Below are 14,987 nucleotides of genomic sequence, written 5' to 3' on the forward strand. Positions count from 1 at the left end.
TTGCTGAAAGCCTAGTTTCAATGTGAAGATCTGACTGAAAACTCAAACATTTTTAATTATAGTTTTTAGAACTGATCTCAAATCAGTACTAACAACCCACATGCAGGCAGTTTCATGTCAGGTTGAAAGAGGGTGACAGATCTCAGTTTATATGACAGACATCATTGTCTTTAGCCCCTCTGCTGACTGGACAGACAGAACTAGTTCAGCCCTTCAGAGTCCTTCCTCTGGTAATTTTTGTCTGCAGTGTATGTCCATCATACACCCTCAGCAATCAGCAGCATGCAGGGATGGAACATGTTGATTTTCAAAACACACCACGTTGCTTGTTAGGCCACACAGACATCCATTGTCTTAACTTGTTCTCCCCATAACCATATCTGCACTTATGCAAGTGAGCCAAAGCGTTCTTCTCTCTGTTACAGTCACAAAAGTGCAGTGTGACTGCTCTGGCTACGAAATCTAGGAAAGGTGTTGAAAAACCTCCTGCAAGTGTTAGAAACTTGAGAGGACCCCTCCAAGAGCTCAGCACTTTAGCTCCTGAGAGGAGTCAACATCTCAGACCTTTTCTTTAATAGAAATTAACAAAAAACAGTACAACATTTCTCAAAGCACCTGTGTGACCAGCACTGTCAGGGATGCCAGAATATCAGTGAAGCAGGATGCACAACTGGAGTCCATGTCAACTCTTTGCCATATCCTTGTTGTCTCTGGTGTAGGACAGCATAAGCCCTGCTGCCTTCTTACATTCGTCTCTAGAAACCTCTGTCCCAGCACTCTCTGGCATCTTAATCCATTTCAGCAATTCCTAATGCATGAATTCCCCTACGAAGTGTGTGTGTGGTTTTTTTTCTCTGTAGGAGTTAGTCTGAATTTAACAACAAAGGATTCTCTTTAAAAAGTGATGAAAGCTCATCTGATATTTTCCAGAGGTCTATCCTGACATTCACATTGTTCTCCCGTTACCTTAAATCTTGAAATGCATTTACTTAACGTACATCCTGAGGCAGAACGGAAATGCAAGGTTATTTTTACAGGTTTTCAGAAGCAGGCCTTTCCCTGCACCCTCCTCCCACTAGACTTCCCCCCCTCCCCCTCGAGCCTTAATCACATCCCAGCTCTGAGACTGGGTCAGAAGGAACTTACCTACTGGGATAGTTCTGCCTTGGATTTTATCAGCCCATCCAGCATAATATCGAAGTGTCTTTATACAACCTTCCAGGTCAATGAAATAAGCCTGAAGAAAAGGTTTCCCTGTATCCATTGTTTCCAGAGTCTGAAACAACAAATCACGTGCACTGTCAGACACGTCAATATTTTTTTTCTTAAAAAAGCTTCTTCAAACTCCTTCTCGATTTTCTTTTGCCTTATGATGCAGACATGGGGCTTCTTCCTTCCCTTACCTTATAGTTAAGGAACAAATCAGTCAATACAAATAAAGTAGGATGGAGACAATTAGTCTCAGTAACCCTGATACACGCACAGGTTGCTTTGTTCAGTGACTGCAATGACACTGTGTCTTCTGGAAGCTCCCAGAAGGTAGCTGTGGGTGGGACACGGGGCGGTGGTCTGGGGCACCGGTCAGATGCCATGCAAGTGTCATGACTTCACTGTAATTGACCCTCCAATACAGATGTTCTGGATTCCAGATGGTGTCACCGAAATCAGTCTGACCCACTTTCCTTTTATTTGAAAAATCTACTTTGCTTCCTGCACAGTCTTAAAAGCAACCTCTGAAAAGCCTCTTTTGTCCACAGGATGATAGAAAACACATTTTTTATGGAGTTGTAAGTAAAGTAACCTTTGGGCTCAGATCTGTGCTTACATTGGGGCAATGGAGAAGATGCTTCACTGAAGTTGCACTGACGTTGAGCTGTGCTAAATGGAGTCCAGTTTGTGTCCTTCTCGCAGTTCTGGACATTAGCTCAGTGAATGCTTTGTTCTCTACTCAGGTCATTAAATGCAATATTGGTGGAAATGGCCAGCACATCCATAAAGGAAGTACTATCCCTTGGTAGATTGAAACATCTTTGTTTACATATGAAGTCATACCCTGTCATCTTCCACAAACATTAGGGTCCAAACAGCACTCGAACAGACATTCCCCTCGGAATGACTAGGATTATTATCCGCTCTGAACGTCTGTTAGAATGACTGATTTTTATAAGTCACTACTTAGCATGCAGCCAAGGCAGCTACGGCTGGTTTTCTGCAGTGAAAATAACAATGGCAAACAAGCCCTCCCAGATCAGAAGGACAGCAGAAAGCTTGAAATGAGTGTCCTGGTTTATGGAAAAAGGAATTCCTTTGAAGTCACACCAAAAAATGGACAGGAAAGGAACAGGGTTTATTCATACATACATTTCCCCCCCCCCCCCCCTTTTATTTGCAGGCCAGAAGTTTTTGGTTCTGCCCTGCCGAAACTGGAGTCAACCATATGGCTCAGAGATACTGTGCTGGGGAAAGAGACACAGCTCAAAATAGTCATGCAAGTACAGGCTCCTAAGCATATCCCACATCTTAAGTACTGCTGACCTCAGTGGGACTTCAACTCAGTAACTTACGTATACAATAGCACTGCATGTCATGAATGATATACTGCTGAACACGAGCAGATCTAAAGTGCTGCACTGAACTGGTGATGGAATGGATATGGACCATTTTGCTCCTGGATTTGGACCTCAGCCTGCAAGATAAGTGGCTTCAGACATCTTGGATGGAACTGGATATGGACAGACAGCAACTCTAAGCTGAGAGACGCTAGGATTTGGGGGAGATCTGGAAAGACGTACAAGTCGCCCAGAGTCTCAAGGCTTCTACCAACTGCAGCACGTTTTAGCTCAGATCTTTCTCCCCTTGTTCTGTACCAGAAGGATTCCTTCCTCTGGACAGGATGGCGAATCATTAGCAATAGTTCTTCAGTGCAGAAGTCTAAGTTAACACAGCTTCATGGCTATATTTTCCTGAGCCAGTACATTCAGTAGGGAAAGAAACAGTTCCCTCTTATACACGTTTTAAACTTTGGATGACATCCAACAGGGAAAGATGCTCTCTTTCCAGACCCCCTTTTTAGGGGAAACAGTTTGCAAAGAAGTCATACTGGCCTTGCATCTTTGTAATGAAGAAGGACCAAGTGAGTTTTTCTCTTTTTTAGCTATGTGAATGCTATCTAACGCAGGAGACAGATGTGAGCACTGATGATTGTTAAACCAAGAGAGAATGTTTATTGCTTTAAAAATTGTAAGCATTAATATTTATAATCTCATCAATCACTAGCTAAAGTTTTGGAGAAGAATTCAACTATATACAAGAACCAACAGCCATTTTATAAGACCTCCCCAAATCATCCAGTAGAAAGGGGAAGATAAGCCATAAGTTCTGCTTGGACCCATCTGTCCTACAGAAAGGGGGAGAGGGAAAAAAAAAAAAAAAAAGATATGCATCCAGTTCCAGAGAATATACATGGTCAGTGTCAGAGCTCTAAACACACCGGAGAGGAAGTTTGAGCCTGTGACACTGTTACTTGTTTCTCTGAGTGGGAGACACTGGGACTGTTTCTCACCCTAGACTCTCCAAAAGACAAGGCCAAATCCCTTACTCCTGTATGGGAGAAGAGGAAAAGAACTAAGCCAAGTCTAAACTGTGGTTCTCCTTTGGAGATGCTGAAACCTGTAACAAGACTGGGATAATAAAGTACAGACTGACACATGAGAAGTGAGTTCAGGAAGGATTTTCACCTGTCACTGCCCTCAACCAAAGCCCACTGGCTCTGAAAAAGCTACCTGGCCTTCCCTGCTGTACAACACAAAGAACAGGGGTGGGTGCAGGCAGCCTAAGTCAGCAATGGGCACACGGAAACAGAGGAGCTAGAAGGTGGGTCCTTACTGCGGGATTCCCTCCTCTCTAGAGACCTTGAAAGTAATGTGACACAAGATAGGGATGCAGCAAAACTGGAGAGATGGAGCTGAGTTATCAGCCAACTGCTGCTGGTTTATCATTATTCCCCGACTACTGTACTTACTGCTAGGATGACTCTGTCTCGCTCAAGAAGGTCAGCCAGCTTGTGCAAGAGCCGTCCTCTGCTTAAGGCATCCATTTGTCTCCACAGAGATCCCCTCTGAAACGCCGCCTTTGCTGCTTCCACTGCGTTATCTACATCAGGCTGGAGCAGCAACGCACACAAGAAAATGTTAGGTTACAAGGAAAGGAGCTGTACAGTGGTACAGAGATCCCAGAAGGCTGCTTCCTAGGTGATGCTATGGTGGCTAAAAACCAGTTGTCTGACAAGACCACCTCCATTTTGCTCCTGGATTTGGACCTAAGCCTGCCCAAGTGGCTTCAGACATCTTGGGTCTGGCCCAGGCTGATAAACAACCTTGGAGTCAAAGTGCCAATAGGGTCTTTCAAGGGGAATTTTATGCAACTGGTTTGTTTACAAAATAATCTAGTAGAATCATGTTCCTGCCAATACAGCATATAAATCACAAAGAAGGGAGAATAGAGAAACAAGATCTCAGTGCTGTTTCCGTTAGAGCTTCCCCAAGCAGAACAGATCCTTGGTCTGCACGGATCAGCATCCTCTAACAAACGTAGGGTGGAAAGTCCCCCTTGAGAGAGACCATGGTTTTAGCCAGGGGATCAATCACAGTTCAGACCCCTCTCTTCAGTCCCACTTTCTCCCACATGAACCCACATCAGTAACAATTAACACACTAAGAAAGTTTCCTTAGATCCTAGATTGTGCTTCAAGAATACTTCTACCAGTCGGGAAGGGTTTGCACATTGCTCAGTGGTAGGGCAGAAGCATTCCAAGTAACGGGACTTAGTGGCACAGTGCCACTCTCTCCCCTCTCCCAATTGCTTTGCTGCATCGTGGACCAAATCTAACTGTTTACATAAGTTGCTACTCAGGAGGGCAGCGAATTCCCTGGGGGTGGCAGTGTGGGAAGAGAAGGAAGCTTCATACCTTTGGTCTGGCCACAGCATGCCCCAGCAGACTCCTCCCTTCCCTCCACCAATATGCATTGATTAAAAAGTGAAGTCAAGGACAACCTCCCTAGCCAATGAAGTCAATGGGAACGCTGCCATCAAAATCCACAAAGTCAGGACTGTACCCCAAGCATATATATAAAGCATACTTCTCCCTGGCTTTGGACAGGATCCCACTCTCTGCAATGTCTGGCACAGCCCATGCCTCACTTCAGTTGATGGAGAACTCTTTGCATCTCACCACAATATGTGGCTCAGGGGGATGGGAAAGGAGGAAGGGTTTCATGCCTTGACTGATGCTCATAGCACCTCGCTAGCTGCTCTCACACATGCCTTATCTCAAGTCTTGTCCGGTCAGACTGGATCATGCTCCCCTGCAATGCAGGATACAACTGCGAGGTAACCCCCACACTATGCCAACAAGGACCAGCCATTCCCCCTCCGGGGGAAATCTGTGGTCTGAACCAAGAAAAATGCTATAGGGAAACATATTGCCTTCTTACACTAAAGGCTCACAGAGAAAATTCCAAGTCATCATCCACTGAAATGGCACTTTAGACTAAATTTGGCTCCTTTTCTTTTCAGGTAGATTACACAGCTTAAAAATAGGCTGACAGATACTGCTGAGAAAAGAACTCCACCCTTTCAGAAGGGAGCTGGTGAGGAAACCATTAAAGAAACTTGTGCTATTATGGGGGGTTAAAAATGGCTCTGGTCAAGCAAGGGTGCCTGCAAGGCAGAGGCAGCAGAGCAACTGTTGCATGTGCGCAGGCCGGTCCTCCCTGGTGCCTGTCACTGACAGGCAGAATGAGGCCAGAGACCTGCGGTTGTGCTCGAGGTATGGTTCGCTCCAGTTGAGTTAATCTGGATTCAAAATAACTGGCATATCACGAAAGCCAGAACGCACCACTGGCTGCTGTGCATTTATGTCCTCTCCATCCTGCCTGCTGGAATGAAGACTCAAGCTGCAAGAAGGCAATATTTTAAGTGACGAAGCAGACAAGAAACACGAGAAGTGCGTCAGGTTTAAGCACATCTTTCCGTAGCAGCAATTAATCAGCTTCTGTGACCAGGCAGGGAGCAACGTGCAGAGAGTCAGGTCTACAGTGCTGAGCTGCAGCCTGTGCCATCAGCAGTGTCCACGGCACTGAGTGCCCATGGCATGGTCATGGCACTCATGGGAAACGGGATTAGATGGCCGTGTGGGCAGAGCACTTCAATACGTGCCCAGATTCCCCGCCAAGCGTGGGAGCACCTTAGCCCTGCTGCGGCTCCTGCAAATGTTAGCAGTTGTCTGCAGGCCCAGGGGACTTGCCAAGGCTCCGACCTGTCCCAGGAGTCTCTTGCTCAAATACAGGCAGAGGGAGTGGCTGTGCTGAACAACACAGCCTGCATGGGGGCAATGGGAAGGGAAGATCCTGCAGGACAGCTGGACAGCTATTAGTGCTGCTCCGATAGAGGCACCCACCCCTGTGGTTTGCAAGGATCATTGACATCGGCCACTGAGAAACTCAGCAGCATTCCTGATGAGCAGACCGCAGTCCCTCTCTTTTCCCCCGCTCCCTTGTCTCCCTATTCTGACTTCAAGCCACTGTGATCACAGAGAAGCTGCCCTGAGCCTCTTACCCCAAAACCCTGCATGTTGGTGATGCTCTACTCAAGGAAAACAAAAGCAATGAAGCACCTGGGCTTTGCCCTTTTCCTGTAGGGATCACTGCTGAACACACTCTTGTTTCAGAGGCACTGCAAAAGGTGCATCTTTACGGATGACAATGTCATAGTGCTGCTGTCCAGAGGCTTTGGATGGGTGCTGATTATGAGGTCAGTTATATTCATTCTTGTCCTTTTCCTTCTTAGATAGTCAGGGTACGTGCACACAGTGGCTTGGGGATTGCAGTCATTACCAGGCAAGCAAAAAAGCTTCCCTAAAACACCCTCAAGGGCAACACCAAGTGAGATCTTGTAAGCCAGCACAGTCTCAAATAGGCCTGAGAGCTCAGACCAGCGAAAACAAGGAAATTCTTAAGGAAGGCTGAAATGCCATTCTTAATCCATCCTGTTATGACTAGGCATTAGGGGAGTCTGAATGGTGTGTTCATCACATGGATGTTGCAATAGGTAGGCACAATGCGTGACAAAGACAGACTCATAACTGTCAAGGTGCCAAGGACACACTGCAGTATACAAAACCACAAGGAGGAGGTCTGTGGGTCCTAGTGCTCAGTTTTGATCTATACAGGATTTATTGAGTATTACATAAAAAGCTCCGCTAAGAGAATATTAAGATTGCAAAGTCAAGCACCGGAGCGTTGGGAAATGCCAGCAAACCTTTATACCCACCCTGGGTGCCTGCATTATGATACAACCCCCAGTTACACAACCGCATACCATCTTCTCCTGAACAAACTCACACGGTTCTTTGTTCTCATCTACTTCCTCCACCTTTGTTCTCTACCTCAAGTCCTGCTCATCACTGCTCCACTTCCATCCTGCATCTTCTTCCTCTTTCCTGCCTCAGCACAAAGCTACAGGGCACATTGGAGACCATCACCCTACAGTTCCTGTGCCTCATGCTGCCATAGCTGGGAAAGCACCTGCAAAAAAGCTCTGCTTCTGGCTCAGTGTAGACAACACAGCCTTGGCCTGACCAGCACTAGGAGATATGCCAGGGAGGGAGCACACTCAGTGGAGACTGTCTTACCTCAATTCAATTGCTATTTCTTTGAAAAACCTCCACTGCACACATCCTTGGAAAGGCATGTTTCTGACAGAGGGCACGGGCATACTATAGCTTCTCAATTAGAACAAGTTCAGAGCTGACCTGCTCCCCTGCAAGCCCTCTGCAAACAGTCTACATACTGCATTGCTATAAAGATTGAACTACAGTTTCAATCAGCTACGAACAGCATCTTAACAGTGCAAAGTGTCCAGAAGCACTAGCTACAGCCTTACCAGTCTGCTGGAGGGGATAATAGTCTGCTGAAGGGAGTGATATTCCTGTATCCTCTTACCTCAGCCTGCCCCTGCAATAGGAAAGGGGCAGGATGCCTGTGAACAAAACCCCCTTATAATGCTTCAAAGATCCATGTGGGAGGGTGAACCGCTCAGAAACGAATATGACAAAACCACAGCTCTGCTCAGTGGAGGCAAACTCGCTCCTGCAGAATGCCAGTCTGCACAGCCGCAGCCCTGCTGCCCAGGCTTGGTGGCAACCGGCTGAGCCAGGCACTCCTCTAAGGAGGCAGCCCCCTTCCCCTTGCCCTTGCTGGCTGCTGGCAAGCTGCTAGAAAACAGCCCGTCTCCAAGAGTTAGTGACAGCACCAGAGAAATGGCAACAGCTCAAGTATTTTTGCCTTGACACGGTAACAGCAAGAGAGGGTGGAAAGTGCTGGGGCTGCATCATTCACTGAGGGGCAGAAACGTAATGAAGAAATTTACTCCTGCCAGTTATCAATCGGGCAAATACTTGGATGCTCCGTCCTTGTTTGGAAGGCAGAAAGACTCCAAGCATCCAATGGAAGCATTTGCCATTTTATTTTCAGTGCTTCTTTGCCACCTGAGACTTCCCTTTATCCCCCTACGGCTCCAAAGAGCATTTCTGCCTTAAATCTTTTAACTACAGAACAAACAACAAAACCTTTGCTCCTAACCTTGTAAAGTATTGGCCAGGTTTCAGAACCAGAGTAAATTGTCATCGCCAAGGTATTAGCTGCCAAATTCCCACCCCTCACGTGCAGCCTAACCAAACATACTCAGCATGGCCAGGGAGGGGCAGGTTTCTGTTTGGGGTTAGGGAAGTGGAGTCCTGTTGCCAGCCTGGTCTGAAGGAAAGCCCAAGGTAAGCACTGCACAGCCAGCACCAGGACCTGCCACTACGGTACTACCCAGCACAGCCAGGCAGGGCTGCCCAGGGGGATGAGATACTGTAAAGCACCACCCAACACAGCTCATCACTTTCTACAGTAACAGGAAGCTTCAACCCAACAGACTGGAGTCAGAGATTTAGGATGGGGATGTTCAACCAGGGCAGAGGAACTTTCAGGGGATTCAGTTCGCCCAGAGGACAGTGGGACACAGTCAAGTGTCAACAGCAGTCAAACAGCTGGTTTGGGACACTTCTGGCCCTCGACTCAGCCTTTTAACTAACTGAGGTCTTGGTCTAGCCCCACTCAGTCCCTCACACAAACGTACTCAGAGCAGGAGAAAAAATCTGAGAGATGCAAAGAGGTGGAAGAGGAGGCTTTCAGCACCCAAGGTGCACCTAACTTATATCCTCGCCTGCAATTATCCTACACGCCTACAAGTCAGGGATCTGTGCTGATCATCCACGGGCAGAGGGCTCCACTGACTGGCTCCAAAGAAAGGTTTTCAGTGACTTGCCTGCAAACTAGAAGCTGAAAGCTACCCTTGTACTCAGGTAGGGACAAGTCTCCAAGAGACAAGCTGCAATACTGGCCTCTTAGTTCTGCATAACAATTTTCTTTGACTAAGTCATTAAGAAGCAGGCTTGAAATACTCATGTAAAGCTCTGTAACTGCTTGAGGAGACACTTAGCTCAGGGAACAATACCAGAGTCATGGTTTCTGCCTAGCAAAATACAGTTGCATCAGAGTTAGAGTTAACTCCATCGTTTACATGCCACTGCAATTAAACACAATTATGCGTCCTATCCAGTTAATATAATAGAATTACACATAACGTTGGGTTCTGCCCTCTGCCATCTGCAATTACCTTATGGATGCAACGATCCACCATGGCAATGTGTCTCCAAGAAGGCTGCTTCTAGTGCCATCCAAAAAGAACTGTCACCTTGTGTGCTACAATCGGGGAGACTGGGGGCTTGTTATGACCAAGCACATTTGCTCTCCTCTCCAGAAGGGTCAGGCTCTGTCTGCTTACACAGTATAACACCAGAAAACACTTTGCCCCTGCTCAACTAGTGTCACCACTACGAGCAAAGGATCGCCAAGACAGCTACATAGCCGGAAAACTGGCATCCAGACTCACAAGTGTTGGGCAAGCTTAGATACCGAGAAAAAGATACCACAGTACAGGCAAAAAAATTCCACGCTATTACTTCCTGTCTGCAGCAATGAGCAGCCAAAGCCCTGGTATGGCATGGAAGCCATGAATCACCTTCCCGTGACATACTGCAAGAACAAACTCTTCGGCCAGCTTTTCCCCGTACAGCAGTCCTGTTGGTCCATGTATGATGAGCTGTTTTGGACAACAAGAGTCACATGGGACTGTTCCTCACCTCAAGCTGTTACCAAACCCAAGCAGCTCTGCTCCAGGCTACAGTACAGGGCCCCAAGGCTAGAGACCATTAATGTTCTTGGTTTTGTTTGGACTGACAATTGTCATGTTTGTGTAGGAGACCAGAAAGCACGATACCAGTTGGAGGTGCATCACCATTGGGGATCTCTAACAGAAGGCAGGCACCGTTTGCGTGACTGAGCTTAAATTCTCCCAAGCACTCAGATGATTTGTTGATTGTTTTTAAAAGAAGGATGAGTTTCAGTTCAGTGTCTCCAACAGCCTGCCATGCAGCTTGTGGATAAGCTACTCCTAACATGGGGCCCAAGTTCTGTCAGGGAATTTCATATACTATCATTGCTATTTCCTTAGATTGGCTACTTCTTTGCAGCTTTAAAAACATAGGAATGATGCTGAATCTCATTCCTTTGCCAGTGTTCGGGGTGGGGGGCATTTAGTTAAAAGCCAGTTTTCCCTCTGTCTACTTTCCTAAGTAAGGATATCCCTTGGAAGCTGTCTTTCACCTGCCTTCCCAGCAATGCTTACCTTGTCTCCTTCCTCAATGTCACAAATTTTCTCCAACGTTGAGGGGTTGTAGGTGGGGAACTTCTTTCCACTTGTAGAGTCATGCCATTCATTGTTAATAAATATCTAAATACAGAGCAAGGGGGGGGAGGGGGAGAGAGAGAAAACAATGCTGCAGGTGATGCAAAACAATACAAGTACTTCTCAAAGGTCCCGAGGATCTTCAGTTTCCACTGATGGTGGAGCCAAGTGCATTCAGGCTCTCCCTGTGAGGCTCTGTGTTTGTGATATAGTCAGCGTTCAGCCAAACTACAACCTAAGCCAGAGAACAGACCAACAAGCCTTTGTGCACCCAGTCAGTTTTGAGTGAGAAGACGGAGGATGGGGCCCACACAGTATAATGCCGTAATTTGGCAATGAGAAACAGACAGTTTTTCAAATACATCTCCATGGAAAAAAGCAGCAGACACCAAGAGAAACCCATATGGTTCAGGCAAAAGGAGCCCCTTGTTATATGCTACAAAGGAAATGTCAGTGACCAGTATTATTTGGTTTTTTGTATCCTGCCCTGGGCTACTTCCACGACTTGGCCCTCAGCACTGACCAGAGGATGGTAAGTACAGGCTTAGTTCTACCCCATCATGCCTTGTCACAGGACAGATCAAGCCTCCCCCGTCACTTGGAGTCGTCTGTGACAAGATGTAAGTGTTTCAAAATATTGCATTTCCAGAGCAAGAACAAACAGTCCCAGTGTTGCATAACTGAAAATGCATTAAATACTGGAGTGTTGTTACTCACTGTAAACAGAACATGAATACCTACATACAAATAATTGATTCAACGTGCATCTTATCCGCACTGATCTAACTTGGCAGTGTTATATTTTATAAATAAAGATACTTTAAGTAAGATTAGATGAAACAGTCTTTTTTAGTACCCTGTTAGTGGCTGTAAGCTAGTGCTTTTACTTGGAAGTCTTCCACGTTTGCAATCTTGTTTATGAGTCTCTACACACTACAAGGAGATTAATGTTGCATCCCTTACATCTAGAATTCCCACTGCTTTGGGTCATAATTTTTTTTCTTGAGGTAGCTTTTTTCAGAAATGAGTTTTTTCCCTGACAATTTCTGCAAAAGCATCTGAGATGCAACTGGAATGGATGATGCCCACCTGTTTTGGTTAGGCCCAGGAGAAAGAAAATTCAGTGTGACAGGTTGCCAAATGAAGTCACAAGAAAATTCACAACATAAGAAATATTAAATAACTTGAAACCAGTGCTCCCAAACTACTTATGTTTTCCAAGTGTTGCATTTTAATTATATAGAAAGAAATTAGTGCATTTTAATTTTAGCTCGGCCTTGTTTCACAAATGAAGAAAGCCACATTATAGATGTAAGAGATAACAAGGACTGTAAAATTACAGTCAGGTATATGCTTACAGACTAAGGACTGGGGGGATACTGTTTTCCTCAGCCTCTGCATTAAACATTAACTCTACGTAAAAGGGTTGGGGTGGGAAGGCAGTGTCCCTACAGCAAGTGCTGGAACACAAGAATGATGGAATCAGACTATTTTAAATACAAGATACACTGGCATGATTCTGGGAGTCTTACTGCATAGCTTGAGCCTTCGGTGTGGGGAATCAAAAAAGAAAAAAGAAAAAAATCAATTGGAATAGCGTATCAGCTGTTCATGCAACACGCCGAGAATGTGGGACATTAGATGGTGGACAGGTCACTTCCAATACACATCCATCACACAAGCTTAAAGCTGCTCTGTAAGTAAGATCTGTTTGGAGATTGTTGAAAATCTTCCTTTCTTCTCCCCCGGCCCAAAAACTGGTAGAACCGAAAATAGATCTCCACTAAACAGAGGAAAGTGTACCGTCAGCTGTAAACATCTGGTGAAACTCAGAGCTTGTAGAAAACCCCTCGCAGTTTTATGAAAACTGACTGCTGCTCGTTATTTTCTCAGATGCACTGGGAGCATCAGATCAGACGTCAAACTCACACTTGCGATTAACACTGGTTTCCACTTCTAAATAACTATCTAGATACCTTTAGTACACAGACTCTGGCAAAACTCTGGAGAATAAAAAAATGCATGTTTTAAAACACACACGGCTGCAGGATCAGATCCCAAAGGAGTATTTAAAAATGTTCACAACAATAAAAATAACACAAAGCAGAACATTCGGATGTTTAAGAAGAATTCTCTACTGGCCGTGTCCATTTCGGACGCGGGGAAGGGAGCCATTTGTGCAGCGTTACGCCATTCCGCAATCAGCAACTCCAGATACGATTTGCTGATAAGTAACAAGTTTATCTTTAAAAAAAAAGAAAGCGGATAAATTTGGGATGTTCAAAATTAATCTAGTCCAGTGATTACCACTAATTGGTCATCTGTTTCAGTTCTTCAGGCGCATAATTCAAATCAACACCTCCCTGGAAAAGCTGTTTACTCCTTCCCATCGCAAGGGAATGAAGCTCAACGTCTGTACACTTTTATGCTTAATACAGAAACGTAACAGTAGTTAATACGCTCCCCTGCAGCCCTTTTCATCCAACCACACAGTGCAAATGATGGCAATCAAGGCCGCCCAGAAGCACAGCAAGCCTGGATGTTTTCCCCGGTGCACCAGGCAGCGGGTTAGGCTGCTGTGGAACAAAAAGCGACTGGGCTAGCGCAGCGCTATGGCCGCTTCGGGGAAGAGGGATTTCGGCGGCGGCGCTCAGCGCCGCGCTACAGCCGACATCATGTCCGAAGGACAAAACGCCTCGCGCTCGGCGAAATCCCAGCGGTCAGGGCACCGCAGCGGCTTTAAGGGAAGCTCTGGGAGCCGAGAGGAGCGCCTTTGTGCTGGTTTTTCTACCCTCCGCCGGGACGGAGGAGACGACGGGAAGGGTGTCAGAACCGCCTGCTTGACGGAGCTGCTGGGTGGCCCCAGCCCCATCTCGTAACCCTTCCCGTGAGGCCCAATCCACCAAGACGCCGTCCTTCCTCCCGGTGTCCGTCGGCTGGCGAGACTGGCACCGATGCCGAGCAGGAGACCCGCGGCGGCGGCCTGGCTTTAGGTGAGCCCCGTCCCACCTGCCGCCTCACCTCCACGCAGGTTGGCCTGCGGAGGGGTCTAACAACGCCTTACCGGAGGGGTTGAGCGAGGGCGCAGGGGAAACGGCCCCCACGGAGACCGGGCCGACGGCACGGCGTGGGGGACCCGCCACTTGTGATCGCTTAGAGCAGGCTGCTTAAAGCTTTTTTTTTTTTTTTTAATAACTTGATTTGGGTGGCTTTGGGCATAGGGGAGGGCTGCCTTGAGGGAGACACCAGCGTCCGCTCACTCTAGGGACTAACGCGCCCTTTGCATCCCCACCGGTTTGCTGCCTACGGCATCAGAGCAGAGGGGGAAAAAAATAATAATTAAAAAAAAAAAAAACCCCACAATCGAGCTGAGGGCATAAATTGAAAGAGAAAAAAAACCGTCACCGCCGGCACACATGCAGGCAGCCGATCCTCGGCGCGACGGCAGCCGCCCGCCACCCCTCGCGCTCACCTTGGTGTACTTCACCTCCAGGCTGCGCAGGGGCCGCGGCAGCGGCGACGGCACCAGCGGTGGGGGCGGCGGCGGCGGCACCACCTTCCTGTCCGGCTGCCCGTTCTCCACGGCGCCGTTGAGCGCGGCCATGGCCGCGCCGTCGAGCCCGCGCCGCCCTCTGCCGCTGACAGCCCGCGGCGCCGCCTTAAGAGCGGCTCGCGCCGGCCGCCGCCGCCGCCCGCCCCCATTGGCCGCCGCCCCCGCGCGCCGCCCCGCCCCGCCCCGCCCCGTCGCGCGCGCCCCGCCGCCGCCCTCAGGTAACGGGCGGCGCCGCCCCGCCGAGGCGCTGAGGGGGCGGGCGGCGCCCTGGGGCCGGCGGCCGCGCTGCCTGCCCGTCTGCGGGAACCCTGCCTCGACGTCGCGGACGGCGTTGGGCAGAGCCCCACGGAGACGCCCCGCGTGAGGAGCGGGTGGGCACCTCTCTCTTCAGCCTCCCGCTCCGTCGACCGGGCCGGGCTTCCACTCCTGCCTTGGCTTCCTCGCCCGAACGGCGGCCACCCCGCTCCTCCTCGCTGCCTCCGCCACGCCTCGGGCTGGACGGCACAAAGAGGCGTTACGCTGCCAGGCTGGTGGACGGGCGCGAGCGGATCCTCCGCACGCGCCCGCCTGGCGGCCGGGACCA

At 48.2% G+C, this 14,987-nt stretch overlaps 1 protein-coding gene across 1 annotated transcript in view; it reads right to left on the bottom strand.

Moving 5' to 3' along the window:
• Positions 1 to 14,542, bottom strand: part of ALDH1A3 (aldehyde dehydrogenase 1 family member A3) — a 39,289-nt gene extending 24,747 nt beyond the window's left edge. The window contains exons 1-4 of the mRNA XM_068959064.1: positions 14,324 to 14,542; positions 10,792 to 10,896; positions 4,022 to 4,162; positions 1,147 to 1,276 (exon numbers count right to left, since the gene is read on the bottom strand). Coding sequence (XP_068815165.1) covers positions 1,147 to 1,276; positions 4,022 to 4,162; positions 10,792 to 10,896; positions 14,324 to 14,455 — 508 coding nt within the window. The 5' untranslated portion in view covers positions 14,456 to 14,542. The remainder of the gene's footprint in view (positions 1 to 1,146; positions 1,277 to 4,021; positions 4,163 to 10,791; positions 10,897 to 14,323) is intronic.
• Positions 14,543 to 14,987: the final 445 nt, after the last annotated feature.

The sequence above is a fragment of the Struthio camelus genome, chromosome 12 (genome assembly GCF_040807025.1).
Source record: "Struthio camelus isolate bStrCam1 chromosome 12, bStrCam1.hap1, whole genome shotgun sequence".
NCBI classification, from domain to species: domain Eukaryota; kingdom Metazoa; phylum Chordata; class Aves; order Struthioniformes; family Struthionidae; genus Struthio; species Struthio camelus.